Genomic DNA, 26,198 nt, shown 5'->3' with positions numbered 1-26,198 from the left:
TTTGATTATAGCCATTCTAATGGGTGCATTTAGTATTTTTATAATCATAAATATATTTAAATTAGTATATGAAATCTGAATATAGTCTATGGTAATAATTCAGAAAAAAGGTCAAATATTAATATATCAAAATATTAAAATTGGTTGCCTTTGGATGATAGAATTAAGGTTTTCTCTCTTTTTTGGAATTTCTACATATTTCTTTTTAGTAAGAAGGGTATATCTACTGACATAATAAAAAATTGGTGAATGAAAGTATTTTTACAGCCAAGGTTTCAATCACTGAAGCCAGATTTAAGAGTAGAGAATTCAGACAGCAATTGATATTAAGAATATATAGATCCAGCATAACAAACACAGCAGGAACACAGACGTTAGAATAGGGAACAGGCTGAGTTTGAACTGTACTTTCATTCACCATTGGCTTCCATATCTGGCTCAACGCTTCTGCTGACAGTTTCTGCAAATCATTTTTAATACCTCTCATCCTACCATTTGTTAGATTTTTTTTTTCTTTTCTTGAGCTTCATGTTGCTAATCAATATGATTAATATTCTGATGAGATTTCTTCTAATCATCTAAATTTCAGGCTATAATGAGCTTAAACATATAAATACGTTAATTTTTACATTTTAATAACTAAAGATCTATAATTTTATAATATACTTGTAGTCATTGAACCCGTTAAGAACCCAATAATAGCCTTGGATACTCTCTTAAGAAAAAAGCACATAGAGGATTTATTTGGTATATGGTTTGATGGGCCTTCTGAATCAATCAATGTGTCCTTAAAAAGATCTTAAATCAGTTTTTCATCATGTCCAGAGACAAACTGTTAGAAAAACCTGGAACGTAATATTGAATTGCAGTTTCTTTACCTCTGCTAGATCCCTACATCAGTATTCCTAAAGTGAGGAATCTTCATTTTTTACATGCAATTCTAAGATTCTTAGATCTATTAGGATTTACAAATTGTTGACCTAGGTCCTGAAGTGTTGTCCCTGAAGGAAAGAACAGAATTCATAACTGTTTTGGCACTTTGGGAACAGAGGGATCACAGACACATAAAATTTGGGAAAGTCTAGAAAAAAAAAAATCCAAGAAGCCAGAAATTACTCTGGAACTGACTTTATTTGACATGGAACAAACTTGAAAAGTATGCAGGATCCATCAGATCTATAAGATTCAAGCTGATCTCACAATGGAACTCCCAGGGAAATCATTGTTTGAGGAGACTTGCCAGTGAATTTTGACTTCCAAGTAATTTGGTTCACATAAATGCTTAGCATTCTCCCTCATGATTCAGACTCAGTTTTCCATTACTCAACCTGAAAAAATGAGAGAAATCAAGGATTGAGTAGTTGTAGCAGCATCATAAAGAGAAAATGAGATTATTTAAAAATCACTTGGAAAAGAACAGACCTAGATGCTGTCTTGTGTGGTTTTCACTGACTGCCCTGAGAATCTGTGCACTTTGAGTCAGTTCCTTCTCATCTCTGGGCCAGATGGCTTATCTATAATATGAGGCAAGTGGTGCCTAATGCCCTTTCTCATTCAAATGGCATGGCTACTGGGAACACTTAACTTTTAATTAATTTATTTCTGCAATAAGAATTTACAAAGTACTTACAAATTCTAGAACTGTTGACAACAAAACAAATATGCTTACATTATCCCCACCTTTCATAGCTGAACATTCAAAAATTCCAGAAGCTAAATTATGTAACTTTTTTTAGCCACATGTTACAATTTAAAACAGCCATATAGTTTATTTCTGTAGGTAGTGCGTAACTCAAAGGTTTGATTCATTCACCAAATCCAAACTTTGCTATTGTTATTCAGGATTAACATATAATTGAGTAGGCAACAATTAGTAATCAATTGGCTTCATAGTCCTTTTTATGCTCTGATATATTTCATTTGTTTGTCTTCTATTGCAGGAATAAAAACTTCATGAAAGCAGGGATTTCTGTGTTTTGCTTACCATTTTACCTCCAGTTCTTAGAGCACTTTCTGCTATATAATTGACATTCAATAAATATTTGCTAAATAAATTACTCAAAAGTAAATTTACTGCTACTTTAATAACTGAATAAACCACATTCCCCCAGGAATTGATTGAATTTACTGTTCAAGGTTTAATTTAAGTATCTTTTCATTTTCTTTGGGCAAACGATAGCCATGGCACTATTAAGAGAAAAATACAGAGAAATGAAGAATAATCATCTTTTATTCCCTGTGAAACAGAATAGTACTCCCTCATATAAAGAGACACAAAGCTTTCTTACCACTTTGCTTCATTAAGTATGCAGTGGTTACCATAGGTTTTTCCATCAGAACCACAGACTGGTTTGTAGACAGATTGACATTTTGTTTTTCTAATTGAATTCTTGCTGCTGGCACTGCTTGTCTGTAGAAATGTGAAAGATTATTAGGTAGGAATAGGGTAATTAATTTAATTCAGATATTATAATAAAAATATTCATTACCCATTAATTATTAAGCATTGTAATCAACCAATTATTTTATTGATTCTTGTATTTAATTCTTACAATAGAACTGAAAAAAGGGGTATATTTTGGTGGAGCAAGATAGCAAAGAGAAGATTCCACTGATCATCCTCCCCACCCCCAACAAGGACACCAATTTAACAACTATCCACACAAAAGAAGCACCCAGGTAAGAACCAAAAATCAGGTGAGCTCTCACAGTATATAGTTTGAACTTTATCACTGAAAGAGGCACTAAAAAGGTGAGGAAAGACAGTCTCAAATTGCTGACGCCACCTGTCTCTCATCCCGTTGCAGAGGCAGCATGGCATGGACAGATAATCTGTGTGCATGGGAGAAAGAGAGCACAGCAATTGTGAGACATTGCATTGAAATCAGTGCTACCCTGTCACAGCAGAAGGCAAAACTGAGTTGAACTCAGGTGATGCCCACTCATGGAGGGAGCAGTTAAATAAGTCCTAGCCAAAGGAGAATTGCCCATCTCAGCAGTCAGAACTTGAGCTCTGGCAAGCCTTGCTACCATGGACTAACATGCTCTGGGGCTCTACATAAATTTGAAAGACAGTCTAGGCCTCAAGGACTGCAAATCCTAGGTGAGTCTTACTGCTGAACAGGGCTCAGAGCCAGTGGACTTGGGGAGCACATGACCTGAGACATCAAGCCAGGGTGACTAAGGAAGTGCTTACACCACCCCTCCCCCAACCCCAGGCTAAAAGGCTCTCAGCTCCAAATGAGACCTATTCTTTTCACTTGAGGAGAAGAAAGGGAAGAGTAAAGATATCTAAGATGTTTTGCATCTTGGATACCAGCTCAGCAACAATAGGAGAGGGCACCAGTTAGAGTCATGAGGCCCTTTTCCAGACACTAGCTTCCAGATGACATATCTAGACACACCCTGGGCCAGGAGGGAACCTTCCGCCTTGAAGGGAAGGATCCAGTCCTTTCAGGATCCATCACCTGCTGAAAAAGAGCCCTTGGCCCCTGAATAATCAGGAGCAATTCCCAAGTAGTACACCAAAGGCCTTGAGTGAGACTCTGAGACTTGCTGGCTTCAGGTGAGACTTAATACATTCCCAGCTGTGATGACTATTGGAAAAGACTCTTTCTGCTTGAGAAAAAGTGGAAGGAACAGTAAACAGGCTTTGTTTTGCACCATAGGTACCAGCTCAGCCACAAGGGCAGAGACCACAAAGCAGGCTCTTAGGGTCCCTAATTATAGGCCTTGGCTCTTGGATGGCTTTTCTGGACCTGCCCTGGGTAAGAGCAGAGACAAGTCCCTTGAAGGATAAGTCTGAGGCCAGGCAGCAATCACCACAGGCTGATTAAAGAGTGCTTGGACCTTAAGGTAACAGTATTCTCCATGGCCTTAGATGGTGGTGACCACAGGGTGAGGCTCCTCTGCCTATGGAAAGGAGGGGGAAGAGTGTTAAAAACTGCATCTTGTGGTTTGAATGTCAGCTCAGCTGAAGCACAATAGAACATCCGGTTGACTTCTAAGCTTTTTAAATCCAGTCTCTGGTTCCTGGATGGCACCTCTCTCTGAACTGGCTCAGGGACTGGGGGAGTTCACCACCCTCTAGGAAAGGATGCAAGCCTGGCAGGCTTTGCCACCTGCTGATTATAGATTTCCAGGGCCTGAGAAAACATAGGTAGTAGCCCAGCAGTGGTTTCAGAGGTGAGCCCCAGTGCTGTGCTGTCTTCAGGTCTGACACAGCTACTGATGGTGGCCACTGAGATAATTGTGTCACCCAATGCCCAACTCTAGGCAGGTCAGAATATAGAGAGAGACTATTAGCTTATAAGAAAGTGAGAGAAGAAAATAAGAATCTCTGCCTTGTAATCCAGATAATTCTTCTGGATGTTATCCAAGATGATCAAGGTGGTACCTCTATGTGTCTGCAAGAAACACAGTGTTACTGGGATTGGGGTGCCCCCTAATGCAAATACAGCTTAGATCACAAGATCACAGCACTCAAGTTCTTTTACATATCTGGAAAGCCTGCCCAAGAAGGATGGGCAGAAAGAAGCCCAAACTGCAAAGACTACAATAAATGCTTAACTCTTCAATGCTCAGATGACAACGAACATGCAGAAACATCAGGACCACTTAGGAAATCATGACCTCACCAAATGAACCAGGGGTCAAGGGAGAGGCACCAGGGACCAATTCTGGAGAAACAGAGATATATGATCTTTCAGGTAGATAATTCAAAATAGCTCTTTTGAGAAAACTCAAAGACATTCAGGATAACAGAGAAGGAATTCAGAATTTTATCAGATAAATTTAACAAACAGATTGAAATAAATGAAAAGAATCAAGCAGAAATTCTGGAGCTGAAAAATACAATTGGCATATCAAAGAATACATCAGAGTCTTTTAGTAGCAGAATTGATCAAGCAGAAGAAAAAATTAATGAGCTTGAAGACAGGCTATTTGAAAATACATGGAGGATAAAAAAATAATCAAATACAATGAAGCATGCCTATAGATCTAGAAAATAGCCCCAAAAGGGCAATTCTAAAAGTTATTGTCCTTAAAGAGAAGGCAGAGAAAGAGATAAGGATGGAAAATTTATTCAAAGAGATAATAAAAGAACTTTCCAAACATAGAGGAAGTTATCAACATTCAAGTACAAGAAACTTACAGAAAACCAGGCAGATTTAACGCAAAAAAGATAACCTCAAGTCATTTAATAATTAAACTCTCAAATACCAAGGATAAAGAAAGGATTCTAAAAACAGTGACAGAAAAGAAACAAATAACATACAATGGATCTCCAACATGTCTGGCAGCAGATTTTCTGTGGAAACCATACATGCTAGGAGAGAGTAGCATGATATAATTAACACGCTGAAGGAAAAAAAACTTTAATCATAGAATAGCAAATCTAGGAATCATATCCTCCAAACAGGCAGGAGAAATAAAGACTTTCTGAGACAAACAAAAGCTGAGGGATTTCATCAATATCAGACCTGTCTTTTAAGAAATGCTAAAGGGAACACTTCAATCAGAAAGAAAAGGCTGTGAATGAGCAATAAGAAATCATCTGCAGATACAAAACTCACTGGTAATAGTAAATGCACAGGAAAACATAGAATATTATAACATCATAATTGTGGTGTATAGACTACTCTTGAGAGACTGAATGATGAACCAATCAAAAATAATAACTACAATGACTTTTCATGATATACACAGGCTGGGCATGGTGACTCAAGCCTGTAGTCCCAGGACTTTGGGAGGCTAAGGCAGGCAGATTGCTTGAGGTCAGGAGTTCAAGACCAGCCTGGCCAACATAGCGAAACATCATCTCTACTAAAAGTACAAAAATTAACTGGGCGTAGTGGTGCAGACCTGTAATCCCAGCTACTCTACTCCAGAGGCTTAGGCAGGAGAATTTCTTGAAACTGGGAGACAGAGGTTGCAATGAGCCGAGATCACACCACTGCACTCCAGCCTGGGCAACAGAGTGAAACTCTGTCTCAAACACACACACACACACACACACACACACACACACACACACAATTCCAATGCTCTGTTGCCTACAAGAAACACACTTCAGGCCGGGTACGGTGGCTCATGCCTGTAATCCCAGCACTTTGGGAGGCTAAGGTGGGTGGATCTCTTGAGGTCAGGAGTTCAAGACCAGCCTGGCCAACATGGTGAAACCCATCTCTACTAAAAGTACAAGAATTAGCTGGGCGTGGTGGCACACGCCTGTAATCCCAACTACTCGGGAGGCTGAGAGAAGAGAATCACTTGAACCTAGAAGGCAGAGGTTTCAGTGATCTGAGATTTTGCCACTGCACTCCAGTCTGTGCTACACAGCGAGAGTTTGTCCCCTCACCCCCAAAAAAAAGAAAGGAGAAAAGAAGAAAAAAAAAGTACACTTCACTGGTAAAGATACACATAGACAGAAAATAAAGGGATGAAAAATAATACCCCATGCCATGCCAATGGAAACCACAAAAGAGCAGGAGTAGCTAGACAGAATAAATTTCCAGATAAAAACTATAGAAAGAGAAAAGGTCACTCCATAATGGTAAAGGTGTCAATTCAGTAAGGGCATATAACAATTGTAAGTATATATTTACTCAACACTGGAAAACCCAGATATATGAAGAAAATATTATTAGAGCTAAAGAGAGAGAGATCCCAATACAATAATAGCTGGAGACTTAACACCAGGCTTTCAGCATTAGACAGATCTTCCATACAGAAGACACAAGAAGAAATATTGTATTTAATCTACACTATAGAACCGATAAAACTAATAAATATTTACACAACATTTCATTCAATGGCTGCAGAATACACACTGTTCTCTCCTCAACAGATAAATTATTCTCAAGGATAGACCATATGTTAGCTCACAAAGAAAGTCTTAAAATATTCAAAAAATATTGCAACAATGTTAAGCATCTTCTCTGACTACAGTGTAATAAAACTAGAAATCATTAATAAGATGAATTTTGAAAACTATTCAAACACATGGAAATTAAACAAAATATACCTGAGTAATGAGTGAGTCCATGAAAAAATTAAAAATAAAATTAAAAATTTTCTTGAAACAAGTGATAATGGAAACACAACATACCAAAACCTATGGGATACAGTAAAAGCATTACTAAGAGGTAAGTTTGTAGCTATAAGGACCTACATCAAAAAAGAAGAAAGCCTTCAAGTAAATAACCCAATGATGCATCTTGAAGAACTGGAAAAGCAAGTGCAAACCAAATCCAAAATTAGTAGAAGAAAAGAAATAGTAAAGATGAAAGCAGAAATAAATGAATTAGAGATGAATAAAACATAAAGTTGTTTTTTGAAAAGTTAAACAAAATAGACAAACTGTTAGCCAGACTAAGAAAAAAAGAGAAAAGCTCAAAAATAAATAAAATCAGAGATGAACAAGGAGACATTACAACAGTACTGCAGAAACTCAAAGGATCATTAGCGACTACTATAAGCAACTATATGCAAATAAATTGGAAAATCTAGAAGAAATGGACAAACTCCTAGACACAAACAACCTAAACTTGAACAACGACAATATCCAAAACCTGAACAGATAAATAACAACTAATGAGATTAAACCATAGTAGAAAGTCACTCAGTAAAGAAAAGCTCAGGAGCTGATGGCTTCACTGCTTATTTCTACCAAACAATTAATGATGATCTAATACCATTTCGACTTAAACTATTCTGAAAAATAGAGAAGGGAATACTTCCAATCCTATTCTATGAGGCCAGTATTATCCTGATACCAAAACCCGACAAAGAGACATCAGAAAAAGAAAACTGTAGCCCAATGGCTCTGATAAATGTTGATGCAAAAATTCTTAACAAAATACTAGCAAACCACATTCAACAACACATTAGAAGGATCATTCATCATGACCAACTGGGGTTTATCCCAGGGATGCAAGGATGCTTCAACATACACAAATTAATTAATGTGATATGTCATGTCAACAAAATAAAGAACAAAAACTATATGATCATTTCAATTAACGCTGAAAAAGCATTTGATAAAATTCAACGTCCGTTTATGATAAAAAGCCTTAGAAATCTGGATATAGAAAGATCATACCTCAACAAAATAAAAGCAGTGTACAACAGACTCACAGCTAGTATTAAACTAAACGAGGGAAAACCAAAACCCTCTCCTCCAAGATTGGGAACACAACAAGGATGCCCACTTTCACAAGTTTTATTCAACACAGTACTGTAAGTCCTCCTAAAGCAATTAGACAAGAGAGACATAAAGAGCATCCAAATTGGAAAGAAAGAAGCCAAATTATCCTTGTTTGCACATAATCTGATCTTATATTTGGAAAAACCTAAAGACTCCACCAAAAAGCTATTTGAACTGATAAACAAATTCAATAAAGTTGCAGGAAAGGAAATCAACACAGAAACATCAGCAGCATTTTGTATGCCTATAGTGAACAATCTGAAAAACAAATCAAGAAAGTAATTCAATTTACCTTAGTTACAAATTAAATTAAATACCTAAGTATTAACTTAGCCAAAGAAGTGAAAGATCTTTACAATAAAAACTATAAAACATAGGTGCAAGAAATTAAAGAGGACACTAAAAAATGGAAAGGCATTTTATGTTCATGGATTGGAAGAATCAATGTGAAAATGTCTATACTACCCAAAACAATCTACAGATTCAATGCAATCCCTATCAAAATACCAATGACATTCTTCACAGAGATAGAAAAAACACTGTTGTGGGGTGGGGGGAGGGGGGAGGGATAGCATTGGGAGATATACCTAATGCTAGATGACGAGTTAGTGGGTGCAGTGCAGCAGCATGGCACATGTATACATATGTAACTAACCTGCACATTGCACACATGTACCATAAAACCTAAAGTATAATAATAATAATACAAATAATAAAAAATAAAAAATAAATTAATTAATTAAAAAAAATGCTAAAATTTATATGGAAACAAAAGATACCCAGAATAACCAAAGCTATCATAAGCAAAAGAAAACAAAACAAAAAAGAGAACTTGAGGAATCACATTACCTGACTTCAAATTATGCTATAGAGCTATAGTAACCAAAATGGCATGGTACTGGTATAAAAGCAGATACATAAATCAGTGGAACAGAATAGAGAACCCAGAGGTAAATCCATATGTCCACAGTGAACCCATTTTGGGTGAAGGTGCCAAGAACATACACTGGGAAAAGGACAGTCTTCAATAAATGATGCTGGGAAAACTGGATATCCATATACAGAAAAATGAAACCACAATCCTATCTCTCACCATATACAAAAATCAACTCAAAATGGATTAAAGACTTAAATATAAGACCTCAAACAGTGAAACTACTACAAGAAAACTGTGTTGAAACTCTCTTGAACATTGGACTGGCAAAGAGTAATACCTAACTAACACAGACAACCATAGCAAAAATGGACCACATCAGGTTGAAATACCTAACTAACACAGACAATCCATAGCAAAAATGGACCATATCAGGTTGAAAAACTTCTGCACAGGAAAGGAAACAATCAATGAATCGAAAAGACACCCATAGAATCAAGGAAAATATTTGCAAACTACTCACTTACTATATGTCGGACTGCCTCCATTTTAATTTTCTGGAGGCAATTCTTCCTCTACATGGAAAAACAACAGTCAGGGAAAAGTCATACAAGCAAATGCAAAACGCATGCAGTCATAATTTGTTGATTCCCTTTTTTTGGTATGCCCATGAAAAAAAAATTATACAGGAAGTAGGATTATGCAGGATTTATTTAAATAATACCTGATGCATTTTCTTTGGATGTGAGCTAAATGGCAGAAGCCTGTGAATATAAGTATGCTTTGACTAGCAGGTGAGAACAGAGACATTAATGAGAATGATGAGACATTTTTGATAGAGGATGTGGTATTCTCAGAGCTGAGATGCTGTAGGGAGATTAAAAAAAAATACCTCCATATTTTCCAAATCATACAACCCTTTCATGACGATCAACTTATTTCACACATACTCTGTTAATTGGACATGGTTATTTCTCCTATTCTAGAATAAATACAAAATTGCAAAAATTTAAGTGGCATCCTAAAAACTCAGAGACCTGCTGGTGATGGCATTAAGATCTGAATGGTAGGGAGTCTCTCTGAGAGATTACTACTTCATGCCAGCCAAGCGATAATGACTAAGAGAACAAATGACTTTCATCTGGAAGGCTTGTGAGGAATGAAAATTTATGAGGTAAAAAAATAAAGTTTCCATTAAGATGATAAGATAGTGTTCTAGAAAACTGTTTTGAATGTGAGTATCAAACGGAGTATTCAAAGCAATTATTAAATAAATTAGGAGGCTGATTGTTGGAAGAAAGGCAGGCAAGTAAAAGTAAAAGCGCAGCAGGACTCAAAAGGGAATACAGGAGACATGTGGATCAGATAGATGTTCACCTATTTGAAATGGTAGCTTCCAAGTAGCAGGCATTTATCTAACCATCTAACATGCAGTTCAGGAGAACTTACTATATGCCACACTTATTCTAGGTCCTTGAGATACAGGTTTGAAAACAAATGGTACTTTCTTCAAGAAGTTCATTACCCAGCTAATAATAGACAATTAGAAAGTGTTAAGGTGAGTTTAATAATAGAGGAAATAATTGGTATTAGGAATACATGTGTGGAAAATCAAAGGGCTCTGTATGACATGGGTGGTGTGTGAGCAACAGTGACATGAAATGAGGCTAAACAGTATGCAGTATAATCATGAAAATCTGTAAATTCTATGTTTAGGAGTTTAAGTTACATCTTCTAGGTAGTATGAAGCCACTGAGGAATTTCAAGTAGGGGTCTAAAATATCAGAGAGGATTTTTGATTTAGGAATATTACTTCAGCGATTTATAGATTATGGATGGGATAAAAATGGACATGAAAGTTAAACATGGCAAAGGTGTGGGCTCAGTTGATGAGGATCTGAGTTATTCTAGTATAGGTAGGGAGGTTTGAGTGGAAAATAATAGAGGGAAATGAAAGAATAGAAGGGCAGTGCATTCATTAATAGTCATAAGTATTATGCATTAAAATAATCAGCTCCAAAGTTCTTCTAATTTTGTTTAATCAGTGTCATTGCAAGTGACTTTTCATTAACACATTGTGGTTTTTAAAGCATTTTAAGTCTTGGAAAAGAGAATTGCTGGGTCAAGTTGACTGAGAAAAAGAAGTTACTAGCACTAACCTGAAAGGCCATTATATTGCCATCCAAAGTGTTGTCGATATTTTTTCTTTGTTGTTGGTTGTAAAGTGACCTTAATTTTCTCTGTTGGCTAGATGACTCTGGCTTCCATTCCTGGCCAGATGACCCTATATTTCCTTGCTGGCTAGATGACCCTGGCTTCCCTTGCTGCTTAGAAGATCCTAGATCTCCTTGCTGGCTAGATGACCCTAGATTTCCTTGTTGACTAGATGCCCCTGGCTTCCCTTGTTGGCTAGATGACGCTGGCTTCCCTTGATGGCTAGATGACCCTGGTTTCCCTTGATGGCTAGATGACCCTAGATTCCCTTGTTGGCTAGAAGACTCTGGCTTCCCCTGTTGGCTAGGAGATCCTATATTCCCTTGCTGGCTAGATAATCGTAGATTTCCTTGATGGCTGGATGACCCTGGCTTCCTCTGTTTGCTAGAAGGTCCTTGATTCCCTTGCTGGCTAGATAAATGTAGATTTCCTTGTTGGCTAGATGACCCTGGCTTCCCTTGATGGCTAGACGACCCTGGCTTCCCCTGTTCCCTAGAAGATCCTGGCTTCCCCTGTTGGCCAGAAGATCCTAGATTTCCTTGTTGGCTAGATGACCCTGGCTTTGCTTGATGGCTAGAAGACCCTGGATTCCCTTGTTGGCTAGAAGATCCTAGATTTCCTTGTTGGCTAGATGACCCTGGCTTCCCTTGTTGGCTAGATGACTCTGGCTTCCCTTGATGGCTAGATAAACCCAGATGCCCTTGTAGGCTAGAAGATCCTAAATTCCCTTTCTGGGTAGATGACCCTAGATTCCCATGTTGGCTAGATGATCCTGGCTTCCCCTGTTGGCTAGATGACCCCACCATCACTTTCCGGCTAAATGACCCTGGTTTCCCTTGTTGGCCAGATGACCCTGGATTCACCTTTTGGGTATAAATCCCTGGTTTCCCTAGTTGGCTAGAAGATCCTGAGTTTTCCTGCATATTAGAAGATTCTGGATTCCCTTTTTGGTTAGATTTTCCTGAATTCTTTAAAATCCCAGGCTGGTTTAAAACTCCTGCTCTCCCTTGCTTAAAATGTGTTGGTTTCTCTAGCTTGTTAAAATATCCTGGTTGTCCTTGAAGACTAAATGTTCCTGGATTTCCTTGTGTATAACTACCTCCTTGCTTACTAGAATCCCTTTGTTGTCCTAGATGGTTAGCTTCATTTTTTTTCTCCAGAATAAGTGCAGATTTTGGATTCTCTTCTAGTTTGGAAACACTGGTATTTGAAATCTGGGTTGAAGATGCTGGAATAATAACACAACCAGAAAAAAATGAAAATAAAGTTATATAATTAAATAATTTTAAATCAACAACATTTGTCCAAGATATAGTATATTTTTAATGCTTTCTTGATTTTTTAACCAAGCCCCAAGATAGAATCTTCTCATTCTTCCTCATATCCTGAATATTTGGGTTCCTCCTTTGTTTTCCTTATTGTACTACATGGATTTCAAAAATTAGAGGATCAATCCAATTTGCCCCATTTCTAAATCATAAAGTCTGAATTATTTGAATTGAGACTTCATTCTACCCCCAATTCCTTTAAGTTGTTTTCTGATGAATCAAACTGGCTCTGCTCAATGCTCATTATAAACTTATTTTTCACACCAAGTACTTTATTCTTAATTCTCCAGCTTCACTTTATGGATAACGCCATCAACTTTCCAGACAGGAAAAGGCTGGCAGATGTGAGCCCCACTTTATTCTTCTCTCTTCCATCTCTATACATGTTATCTGTAGCCATCTTTCTTTCCATTTCCATCCCTGAAACAGATGTTTCCTTTCTCCTTCAGAACATGTTTCTTTCAATCAGCTTTATGTTCACCATTTCCAACAAAAGGCCCTAGGATCAATCACGCTCTCTCTGGTGGTTATATTTCTTCTTTCTATTTTGGTCAGACTACTCAAGGGAATGGTAAACATCACGATTATTTCTTAAACCCTATGTTTTATAGCTTCTCCAACTTATTTTGGAAGCCCACCTATGCCCTAATGAAATATATATAATTGTGTGTATGTGTATATGTTTTATGTTTTTTCAGATTATATTCCATAATGAGCAGGATCTAAAAAACAATAAATAAACAAATGGAGTGACTTTAGAGCTAAGTATAAAAGTATTGCATTGGGTCTGTGCTTCTTTTCCTTTTTTTTTTTTTTTTTTGGTAGAAGTGTATTTTTTTCTCATCCTTTCCTTCTTGCTTGATAATTCCTCTTTCTTTTTTCACTTACCTAATGTGGAAATTAAAATCTCTTAAAGATTTTAATTAGGCTTACCTTTTGTTTTCTGCATAGGTTTTCTTGGTATTTTTTTCAATATATGCAATTTTAAATCATTCCAATGTTGATTATTTCAGATGTATACTTAGGGTCTCACCTGAATTTTCAATTGCTCTGCTTTATATTTCCATAAATATACACATTTATACTTTCAAGTCAATTTAAGTAAAGTCAAATGATAGTCAATTGCTATGCACTGAGCATGCTATGGTATACTACTGCAGGTGACTAAAGTCCTAGTCAAGACACAGAAGCTTAGCAGTTAGCAACCTGCTTAACTAAACTGTGGTACAGTGTGGATATGGTTTGTGAGTATAACTTAGACGTTCATTCAATTTAACAAAAAAAATATATAAATTTAAATAATTCATTATTATAAAAGAAGCTTAGAAAGAGCTAGGAATGAACAAGACATTCATGGCCCTGCCCACATGAAGCTGAGAAGTCTAGTAGTGGGGCAAATAAGTAGGACTTTATATTATAGTAGAATGATCAATGCTATCATGTGAGGAGTAAACTAGACAATAGTCTCCTAATCAAGGTAGCAGAGAGTGTGGAATCCTCTCTTCTTCCTAGAGGAGGAGGTACGTAAGAAATGTAAGATTCAACCAGAGAAATTAATGAGAAAAAATAATTTTTTTAGCTGAGAGATGAGTACATGTATGGATTCTTTCAGTTCTAGGAATAAAGCATTGCTCATTAACAGTTGCTAACACCAAATAGAAATCAATTAAAGTAGATAAAATAGAAATCAATTAAAGTAGATAAAGTAGATAAAGTAGATGAAATAGGAAAAAAAAGTCGGTAACATATTTTTATTAATGATTTTCAGTTTTTTTGACAGGTGACACAAGTAAATGGAGCCAAATCCTAAAGATGCAAAGAGTAAACAGTTTAAAATTACTTTCCTTTTCTTTCCTGTCTGTACCCCTACTCCAAACCCCCACAAAAATAATTTCCTACCTACGACATAATTATTTCCTATTACCTAGGAAATGGTAAAAGTAAAGTGCCTAAGACACCATCACATTTACAGGTTTTTGTGACTTATTGGACGGATATCCTATGTATTTACAAACATATATGAATATAATTATCCACACAATTGGTGGCACACTCTACTCAGAGTTCTACTCTTTGTTTACTCTTTGTTTTCTCCAAGGGCAATCAATATAATGAAGGTTTCACTACATCAATACATATAGAGCATATTTATTTATTTCCCCTCATTGGTTGCATAGTATCCCATTTTATGGGTTTATCATAATGTATTTAACCAGTGTTCTAGCAATAAACAAGTAGTTTATTTCCCTCTTTTGCTAATGTAAGTAATGAATCAATGAAAATCCTAATAATACATCATTTCTTACATGGATAAGTAAATTTATTAAATAAAAACTAGGGGTGAATTTTGGAGTAATAAGAGGCAATTAAGATATTATAATGTGGTTTCACCATCTATTTTTTATAAAGATCACTGAACTATATATATATATATAAGAAACAAGAGTTCTATTTTAGCACAAAAGCATTTTATATTATTTATTGAATCCATAAGTTTGTTTTCTTCAAAAACATTCCATATTAGTTCTGCTCCTTTTTATTTGTATAGTTTGTTATTTAAAGAAATGGCAGTCCTTCCTGTTCTTAATACAATAAAATTGAAATAATGCACATAGCAATGTGGCCAACATCTCTTCTCACTACCATGGACTATTTTCAACAACAGTTGATCTTCTGGTCTGTTCTGAGAGGCGCATGCATGTCTTTTGTCACGTCGGGCAGCAAACCTGCTATGAAATACTGCTTTCATCTACCTCTTCAGAAAGCTTCTTGCTTGTTGACAAGTACCCCAAAGGTTTTATTCTGGACTGGCTATCTCACAAAAGGATTTCTGTAAGACTTTGCAGTGTCATTCCTTCAGAACCTAGGTTTGTTTCTAAAGCCACGGTATTGTCCAGGAGCCCCTGTGCGTGGGGCAGGTAGCTATCCCTCCCATGTCATTAGTAATCCTTTAGGATTTAAGGTACAACTGGACAGAATCATTCCTTCCCCTTATTGTGCCAAATCCCCACCATCAGCCTTGCCATTGCCTTAAGATTTGATTATTGCACCCAATTACCCAACTACTAAACAGAAAGGCCACCTTCACTCTTTGTAAAAGGCAAGCTGTGTTTAGAAACACTGCTTTTAAGAGTAGCACATTTGAGTGTGACATTTTCCCCCTTCACTATTTCAAAACGGTTTCGAAATGGAGTCTTAAAGGTAAGTGCCCTCATACATGACTGAAACTTTGTAAGAGGTCTTATATTTGAATGGGCCCTTAAGGATTTATGTGAAATAGAATGAAGTCCTGTCTCTGTGAGAGAAAGTGCCTCCTCACTCATTTGTCTCTGTCTGTTTTCATAGCCATCAACATAGTAACATATTTACTATGTTCTTGGCAAGGTATAATACCCTTGAAGAAAGAAATCCATTTTCTATTGTGCATTGCTATATGAAGTGAAGCCAGTAAACTAGATATTGTAAATCTAGATACTGTACCTAGGCAAAATATCATTGGTTCTATCTCTTTTTGTATCTATTGTGCCAGGGAAGGTTTATAATCCCTTCTCAGTATACACTTACTAGTGCACGTCTGAAATAGTATCCCACGGGAGATGCTGCTCCACGTCTGAGGTCACCTGCCCTGTGTGGGGCACACCACCATCAGCACCACCGTTTTTATAGTTACTTTGGAGCTGCTAGACTGGTTTTCTGTGTTGGTCAATTGCCTGTATAAATCTTAATAAAAAGGATCTGTACAAAGAAAAAAAAACTTGGAAAATAAGTATCTTCAGCTTTGTTTGGTATTTTTTCCCTTCTGATTTTACAGACTCTAGGATGTGCTTAGTATCGCTTTTCTGATTCACCTCTCTTCTTCATCTTCCGATCTATATAATCATTGCATATATAGTATGCTTTCTTCCATCACAAAATACCTTCTAGCACTTAACAAGGCACTGAAGGTCACAACAGTTACAGTACCTCCCATCATGAAATATGAAATATATGTTCTATAAAGGAATTTTATCTGAATATCTGTTTTCCCCCTTTAAAACACACACACACACACGTATTGTTCTCCTTTCTCTAATTCTATCTTTTAACTCTCCCTTTTTTTTTCTTAACTCTGTTACTTCAGCAGCTCCTCAGTGGCATTACAGTGCAATTTTGCTTACATCTAATTCATTTTTAGTATTACCACAAGACTGATATTTCTTAACAAGATGAATATTATCACTCTTGTACTCAAAACTCTGAAACAGCTTTGCAGTGTTTCTAATGAGAAGAGAACCACTATTTTGATGTTACAAATATAAGACGTGGTCTCGGTCGGGAGCCAAGATGGCTGAATAGGAACAGCTCCGGTCTACAGCTCCTAGCATGAGCAACGCAGATGACGGGTGATTTCTGCATTTCCATCTGAGGTACCGGGTTCATCTTACTAGGGAGTGCCAGACAGTGGGCGCAGGTCAGTGGGTGCATTCACCGTGCACGAGCCAAAGAAGGGCGAGGCATTGCCTCACTCGGGAAGCACAAGGGATCAGGGAGTTCCCTTTCCTAGTCAAAGAGAGGGGTGACAGACGACACCTGGAAAATTGGGTCACTCCCACCCGAATACTGCACTTTTCCAACGGGCTTAAAAAACGGCGCACCAGGAGATTATATCCCGCACCTGGCTCAGAGGGTCCTACACCCACGGAGTCTCGCTGATTGCTAGCACAGCAGTCTGAGATCAAACTGCAAGGTGGCAGTGAGGCTGGGAGAGGGGCGCCCGCCATTGCCTAGGCTTGCTTAGGTAAACAAAGAAGCCCAGAAGCTCGAACTGGGTGGAGCCCACCACAGCTCAAGGAGACCTGCCTGCCTCTGTAGGCTCCACCTCTGGGGGCAGGGCACAGACAAACAAAAAGACAGCAGTAACCTCTGCAGACTTAAATGTCCCTGTCTGACACGTTTGAAGAGTGCAGTGGTTCTCCCAGCACGCAGCTGGAGATCTGAGAACCCACAGACTGCCTCCTCAAGTGGGTCCCTGACCCCCGACCCCCGAGCAGCCTAACTGGGAGGCACCCCCCACCAGGGGCAGACTGACACCTCACATGGCCGGCTACTCCAACAGACCTGCAGCTGAGGGTCCTGTCTGTTAGAAGGAAAACTAACAAACAGAAAGGACATCCACACCAAAAACCCACCTGTACATCACCATCATCAAAGACCAAAAGTAGATAAAACCACAAAGATGGGGAAAAAACAGAGCAGAAAAACTGGAAACTCTGAAAAGCAGAGTGCCTCTCCTCCACCAAAGGAATGCAGTTCCTCACCAGCAACGGAACAAAGCTGGATGGAGAATTACTTTGACGAGCTGAGAGAAGAAGGCTTCAGACGATCAAATTACTCCGAGCTATGGGAGGATATTCAAACCAAAGGCAAAGAAGTTGAAAACTTTGAAAAAAATTTAGAAGAAAGTATAACTGGAATAACCAATACAGAGAAGTGCTTAAAGGAGCTGATGGAGCTGAAAATCAAGGCTTGAGAACTACGTGAAGAATGCAGAAGCCTCAGCAGCTGATGCGATCAACTGGAAGAAAGGGTATCAGCGATGGAAGATGAAATGAATGAAATGAAGCCAGAAGGGAAGTTTAGAGAAAAAAGAATAAAAAGAAACAAGCAAAGCCTCCAAGAAATATGGGACTATGTGAAAAGACCAAATCTACGTCTGATTGGTGTACCTGAAAGTGACGGGGAGAGTGGAACCAAGCTGGAAAACACTCTGCAGTATATTATCTAGGAGAACTTCCCCAATCTAGCAAGGCAGGCCAACATTCAGATTCAGGAAATACAGAGAATGCCACAAACATACTCCTTGAGAAGAGCAACTCCAAGACACATAATTGTCAGATTCACCAAAGTTGAAGTGAAGGAAAAAATGTTAAGGGCAGCCAGAGAGAAAGGTCGGGTTACCCTCAAAGAGAAGCCCATCAGACTAACAGCGGATCTCTAAGCAGAAACTCTACAAGCCAGAAGAGAGTGGGGGCCAATATTCAACATTCTTCAAGAAAAGAATTTTCAACCCACAATTTCATATCCAGCCAAACTAAGCTTCATAAGTGAAGGAGAAATAAAATACTTTACAGACAAGCAAATGCTGAGAGATTTTGTCACCACCAGGCCTGCCCTAAAAGAGCTCCTGAAGGAAGCGCTAAACATGGAAAGGAACAACCAGTACCAGCCGCTGCAAAATCATGCCAAAATGTAAAGACCATCGAGACTAGGAAGAAACTGCATCAACTAATGAGCAAAATAACCAGCTAACATCATAACGACAGGATCAAATTCACACGTAACAATATTAACTTTAAATATAAATGGACTAAATGCTCCAATTAAAAGACACAGACTGGCAAATTGGATAAAGAGTCAAGACCCATCAGTGTGCTGTATTCAGGAAACCCATCTCACATGCAGAGACACACATAGGCTCAAAATAAAGGGATGGAGGAAGATCTACCAAGCAAATGGAAAGCAAAAAAAGGCAGGGGTTGCAATCCTAGTCTCTGATAAAACAGACTTTAAACCAATGAAGATCAAAAGAGACAAAGAAGGCCATTACATAATGGTAAAGGGATCAATTCAACAAGAAGAGCTAACTATCCTAAATAGATATGCACCCAATACAGGAGCACCCAGATTCATAAAGCAAGTCTTGAGTGACCTACACAGAGACTTAGACTCCTACACATTAATAATGGGAGACTATAACAGCCCACTGTCAACATTAGACAGTTCAACAAGACAGAAAGTCAACAAGGATACCCAGGAATTGAACTCAGCTCTGCACCAAGCAGAACTAATAGACATCTACAGAACTCTCCACCCCAAATCAACAGAATATACATTTTTTTCAGCACCACACCTATTCCAACATTGACCACATATTTGGAAGTAAAGCTTTCCTCAGCAAATGTAAAAGAACAGAAATTATAACAAACTATCTCTCAGATCACAGTGCAATCAAACTAGGACTCAGGATTAAGAATCTCACTCAAAACCGCTCAACTACATGGAAACTGAACAACCTGCTCCTGAATGACTACTGGGTACATAACAAAATGAAGGCAGAAATAAAGATGTTCTTTGAAACCAATGAGAAGAAAGACACAACATACCAGAATCTCTGGGATGCATTCAAAGCAGTGTGTAGAGGGAAATTTATAGCACTAAATGCCCACAAGAGAAAGCAGGAAAGATCCAAAATTGACACCCTAACATCACAATTAAAAGAACTAGAAAAGCAAGAGCAAACACATTCAAAAGCTAGCAGAAGGCAAGAAATAACTAAGATCAGAGCAGAACTGAAGGAAATAGAGACACAAAAAACTCTTCAAAAAATTAATGAATCCAGGAGCTGGTTTTTTGAAAGGATCAACAAAATTGATAGACCACTAGCAAGACTAATAAAGAAAAAAAGAGAGAAGAATCAAATAGATGCAATAAAAAATGATAAAGGGGATAGCACCACCGATCCCAGAGAAATACAAACTACCGTCAGAGAATACTACAAACACCTCTACGCAAATAAACTAGAAAATCTAGAAGAAATGGATAAATTCCTCGACACATACACTTTCCCAAGACTAACCCAGGAAGAAGTTGAATCTCTGAATAGACCAATAACAGGAGCTGAAATTGTGGCAATAATCAATAGCTTACCAACCAAAAAGAGTCCAGGACCAGATGGATTCACAGCCGAATTCTACCAGAGGTACAAGGAGGAACTGGTACCATTCCTTCTGAAACTATTCCAATCAATAGAAAAAGAGGGAATCCTCCCTAACTCATTTTATGAGGCCAGCATCATCCTGATACCAAAGCCTATCAGAAACACAACCAAAAAAGAGAATTTTAGACCAATATCCTTGATGAACATTGATGCAAAAATCCTCAATAAAATACTGGCAAACCGAATCCAGCAGCACATCAAAAAGCTTATCCACCATGATCAAGTGGGCTTCATCCCTGGGATGCAAGGCTGGTTCAATATACACAAATCAATAAATGTAATCCAGCATATAAACAGAACCAAAGACAAAAACTACATGATTATCTCAATAGATGCAGAAAAAGCCTTTGACAAAATTCAACAACCCTTCATGCTAAAAACTCTCAATAAATTAGGTATTGATAGGGCGTATCTCAAAATAATAAGAGCTATCTATGACAAACCCACAGCCAATATCATACTGAATGGGCAAAAATTGGAAGCATTCCCTTTGAAAACTGGCACAAGACAGGGATGCCCTCTCTCACCACTGCTATTCAACATAGTATTGGAAGTTCTGGCCAGGGCAATTAGGCAGGAGAAGGAAATAATGGGTATTCAATTAGGAAAAGAGGAAGTCAAATTGTCCCTGTTTGCAGACGACATGATTGTATATCTAGAAAACCCCATCGTCTCAGCCCAAAATCTCCTTAAGCTGATAAGGAACTTCAGCAAGTCTCAGGATAGAAAATCAATGTACAAAAATCACAGCATTCTTATACACCAACAACAGACAAACAGAGAGCCAAATCATGGGTGAACTCCCATTCACAATTGCTTCAAAGAGAATAAAATACCTAGGAATCCAACTTACAAGGGACGTGAAGGACCTCTTCAAGGAGAACTACACACCACTGCTCAAGGAAATAAAAGGGGATAGAAACAAATGGAAGAACATTCCATGCTCATCGGTAGGAATAATCAATATTGTGAAAATGGCCATACTGCCCAAGGTAATTTACAGATTCAATGCCATCCCCATCAAGCTACCAATGACTTTCTTCACAGAATTGGAAAAAACTACTTTAAAGTTCATATGGAACCAAAAAAGAGCCTGCATCGCCAAGTCAATCCTAAGCCAAAAGAACAAAGCTGGAGGCATCACACTACCTGACTTCAAACTATACTACAAGGCTACAGTAACCAAAACAGCATGGGGTACCAAAACAGAGATATAGATCGATGGAACAGAACAGAGCCCTCAGAAATATTGCCATATATCTACAACTATCTGAGCTTTGACAAACCTGAGAAAAACAAGCAATGGGGAAAGGATTCCCTATTTAATAAATGGTGCTGGGAAAACTGGCTAGCCATATGTAGAAAGCTGAAACTGGACCCTTCCTTACACCTTATACAAAAATCAATTCAAGATGGATTAAAGACTTAAACGTTAGACCTAAAACCATAAAAACCCTAGAAGAAAACCTAGGCATTACCATTCAGGACATAGGCATGGGCAAGGACTTCATGTCTAAAACACCAAAAGCAATGGCAACAAAAGCCAAAATTGACAAATGGGATCTAATTCAACTCAAGAACTTCTGCACAGCAAAAGAAACTACCATCAGAGTGAACAGGCAACCTACAAAATGGGAGAAAAGTTTTGCAACCTACTCATCTGACCAAGGGCTAACATCCAGAATCTACAATGAACTCAAACAAATTTACAAGAAAAAAACAAACAACCCCATCAAAAAGTGGGTGAAGGAAATGAACAGACACTTCTCAAAAGAAGACATTTATGCAGCCAAAAAACACATGAAAAAATGCTCACCATCACTGGCCATCAGAGAAATGCAAATCAAAACCACAATGAGATACCATCTCACACCAGTTAGAATGGCAATCATTCAAAAGTCAGGAAACAACAGGTGCTGGAGAGGATGTGGAGAAATAGGAACACTTTTACACTGTTGGTGGGACTGTAAACTAGTTTAACCCTTGTGGAAGTCAGTGTGGCGACTCCTCACGGATCTAGAACTAGAAATACCATTTGACCCAGCCATCCCATTACTGGGTATATACCCAAAGGATTATAAATCATGCTGCTATAAAGACACATGCACACGTATGTTTATTGCGGCATTATTCACAATAGCAAAGACTTGGAACCAACCCAAATGTCCAACAATGATAGACTGGATTAAGAAAATGTGGCACATATACACCATGGAATACTATGCAGCCATAAAAAAGGATGAGTTCATGTCCTTTGTAGGGACATGGATGAAATTGGAAATCATCATTCTCAGTAAACTATCGCAAGAACAAAAAACCAAACACCACATATTCTCACTCATAGGTGGGAATTGAACAATGAGAACACATGGGCACAGGAAGGGGAACATCACACTCGGGGGACTGTTGTGGGGTGGGGGGAGAGGGGAGGGATAGCATTAGGAGATATACCTAATGCTAGATGACGAGTTAGTGGGTGCAGCGCACCAGCGTGGCACATGTATACATATGTAACTAACCTGCACATTATGCAAATGTACCCTAAAACTTAAAGTATAATAATAATTTTAAAAAAACAAATATAAGAAGTGAAGGGTCTGAGGCAATTTACTTTTATTATTTCATTTCACTAGGTATAAGAAAGATGGTCAAGTGGGAGCTTATGATTTGGGGATAAATTAGAATCAGTATCATTATTATAATTTTTATCTTGAGAAATGTATTAACTGTGTCATTTATTATCTTGAGAAATTTATATCTCAAAGCTAGAAATTTACATATCTGAAAATCACCTAACTGTACTGAGGTAAGGAATAGAGAAAAGTAAGTTGAGAGTCAAGTACCTAAGAAAGCACAAGTAATGGTAACTAAAGCTATTATCTGAATAGTTCCTGAAATAACTCTATAGGAAAGAATAATAATTTCCATTTTGCAAATAAGAAAATTGAGATTCAAGTAAGTTAAACAAGTTTCCTCAAATCACATGAATGGGAAAAAAAATCAGGATTTGAACACATTATTATTTGACCATATAGTCCAGGATCGTATCACAAAACCCTTTCCTTATAAATTATGAACTTGAATATTCACAAACTCATAAGCCTCTTAGTCTAAATTCATCTTTCCAGTCTAATATCTTGCCTTTCCTGCTCCCTTGTATCTGTTTCTCTTCAGCCACACCAAACTATTCACTCTTATTTCATTCAGTCACTATTTTTATGACTCTGGATCTACATTTATTTTGTTGGAAATTTACCTTCCATTTCTCTGTCTGATGGATTGCCTATTTTTAAATCTTTTGACAAAGTATTGCTAAATCACTTAACATTTCTAATTCTTTACTTTGAGATTTGGAAGGAAAGCTATTGACTGTGACTTTCTTACCTGAGAACTCGGCCAGGAGAATGAAGAGAAAGAAAACGAAAGCCCTCATGGTACGGTCAGTTGTTTCAGACTTGGCTGTTGGGTGGAGTTAAGCCCAACTCTGCAGTAGGTGCTCTTCAAATAAACCATGCTCACTACCACCGTGTTATATATTGGAAAAATTATTCTCCCTAACTGCCAAACACTGTCACTGTCTTTAATAAATTACAGAGTAATTTTCGCAAACTGGAAGGTATTGCTTCTTGAATGAACTGTCATTTTCAAAGTTAGCTCCATGCCCCAACTCCTATAAATATTCAAACTTTAATATGTGTCTATTAGATATCTTCCTCCCAGAAGAAAATTAAAATGATGAAACCCATCTGGGAAAGTGGTAAATTCAGTGTTCACTTTTTTATTGTTAAGGGATGGCTTATCTTCAGTTAATACTATTATTTGTTCTCCAAGTTTATAGGGCCACAAGAGAAACTTTCCAGTGATTTACGTGTCAATTATTTACCTCAAATTATCTTTTAAAAGCAAGTAAAAATGTATTGAATATTGGTCATTAGTAGTAATGAATGCATACAGTATTCATCAAGATGAATGATGACAAGTAATGCGTTTTTATGAGGTAACAGGAGACAGTAGAGCTCATGTTTAAGAAATAACATTACACAATTGGCATTGTTGCTTCAAGTTATTATGTCAAACAGCAACTCATGGGAAAATCACCTTGGGATTTTTAGTTGGTCATAAGCTCAATGTTATTAGACATTGGAATATTGTCTTCAAGATTGGTTTCTCTAAATAAGAGAAACTTGAATCAATTGGAGCTTGTCCAAAATATAACTTTGATAATGTGAGGTCTGGAGACCATAAAGCATGAAGTGGATTTATGGCAGTAGAAAATGTAAGCTCAGAAAAGCACAAACTCGGGAGTGTTACGGTCTTTGGCTTCATCTTCTCAAGGGCATCACTATGGAGAAGAAAGATATTATTTGAACTGTTTAGTTACAGAGAGCAGAAATAGTATAAGGAAGTTCAGGATAAATATATTACAGTTCTAAGGAAAATTTCAACTTTGGGAGGAGAGATGAACTAGATCATTTTTCCAATTACTTCTGATTCTAAGACTTTCAGATTTAGTGGTTCTGGATTGTGTTTGATTTTCTCTTCAACTTACTTAGAAGAAAGAGAAGTTTGAAAATAATAGATGATTTCTTTTAATCAAATAAGCAATTTTATGGAATCAAAAGAGACCAAGTTTGTTTCCTATAGTAAGAAAGCAGCTTTTTCTCCCTGCATAATTATCTTCTAAACTGACTGGAATTCACATGAGTATCAAAGGAAGCTTATGGAACCAGACAGAGTTGGATAGTTTATATAACACACAAACATACATACACACACACGTATATATGTACTCGCACATATATGGATGGATTGTTTATATATATATACATACACATACATGGGTATGTATATATATATATGTTTGTGTGTGTATATATATATATATATATATACACACACACTTATAGCTCAGGTTAATTTTTCAAAAATTTTATTATAAACTGCTGCAATATACAGACAAAATTAAAGAATTCTGCAGTGAAAACCCACTGATATGGTTTGGCTGTGTCCCTACCCAAATCTCATATTGAATCTCATAATTCCCACATGTTATTGGAGGGACCCAGTGGGAGATAATTACATCATGGGGGCGGTTTCTCTCATACTGTTCTTGTTTGGTGAATAATTCTCACAAGATCTGGTGGTTTTATAAGGGGAAATCCCTTTTGCTTGATTCTCTCTTCTCTTATCTGCCTCCATGTAAGACATTCCTTTTGCCTTCTGCCATGATTGTGAGCCCTCCCCAGTCACATGAAACTGTGAGGCCATTAAACCTCTTTCTTGATAAATTACCCAGTCTAAGGTATATCTTTATAAGCAGCGTGAAAATGAACTAATACACCAATGCACACATCATCAAGATTAATCAATTAACATTTTGCTATATTTGTTCTACTATATCTCTATCAAAATAGGTACATTTTATAGAAGTTATTTTCACATGCAGATACTCATTAATGGAACTCAATGTAGTAAATTTCCAAATAACAAATGGGTCACAACAGATGCATTTGTATTTTGCATAAACAATTGCTTCTTAAACACTCAGTGCTCTCATCTGTCCTGCCCATGCTTTTTTCTAACTCTAGTACTGCTGATATAACACAATAGCAATATCAATAATAAATGTTATTGAGTGTCTTGTAGGTCGGGCAGTAATAAAGTAAACTCTCATCAAGCATCAAGTTCATACTCTGAGGTCTTAGGGACTGTCTATTTGTTGAAGGTGTTCTTGGTTGCATGGAGTAAGATTGCTCTGTCTCTCTTGACATACCTATTTTCCAAATCATTTAAGAAGGCTTTTTGACTAATTTTTTT

At 37.4% G+C, this 26,198-nt stretch overlaps 1 protein-coding gene across 1 annotated transcript; it reads right to left on the bottom strand.

Annotated features, from left to right (window-relative positions):
* Window positions 1–2,124: 2,124 nt before the first annotated feature.
* Window positions 2,125–23,874, bottom strand: MARCOL (MARCO like). Its single transcript, XM_054487149.2, has 4 exons — window positions 23,766–23,874; window positions 11,864–12,525; window positions 11,243–11,782; window positions 2,125–2,187 (listed from the first exon to the last, which is right to left on the bottom strand). The coding sequence occupies exons 1-4, from the start codon at window positions 23,812–23,814 to the stop codon at window positions 2,125–2,127; spliced, it is 1,314 nt and encodes a 437-aa protein (XP_054343124.1). The 5' UTR covers window positions 23,815–23,874.
* Between the last annotated feature and the right edge of the window lie 2,324 nt (window positions 23,875–26,198).

The sequence above is a fragment of the Pongo pygmaeus genome, chromosome 4 (assembly GCF_028885625.2).
Source record: "Pongo pygmaeus isolate AG05252 chromosome 4, NHGRI_mPonPyg2-v2.0_pri, whole genome shotgun sequence".
NCBI classification, from domain to species: Eukaryota; Metazoa; Chordata; class Mammalia; order Primates; family Hominidae; genus Pongo; species Pongo pygmaeus.
Note: the sequence above shows the minus strand (reverse complement) of the source record. Positions and strands in the feature narration are given on the sequence as shown.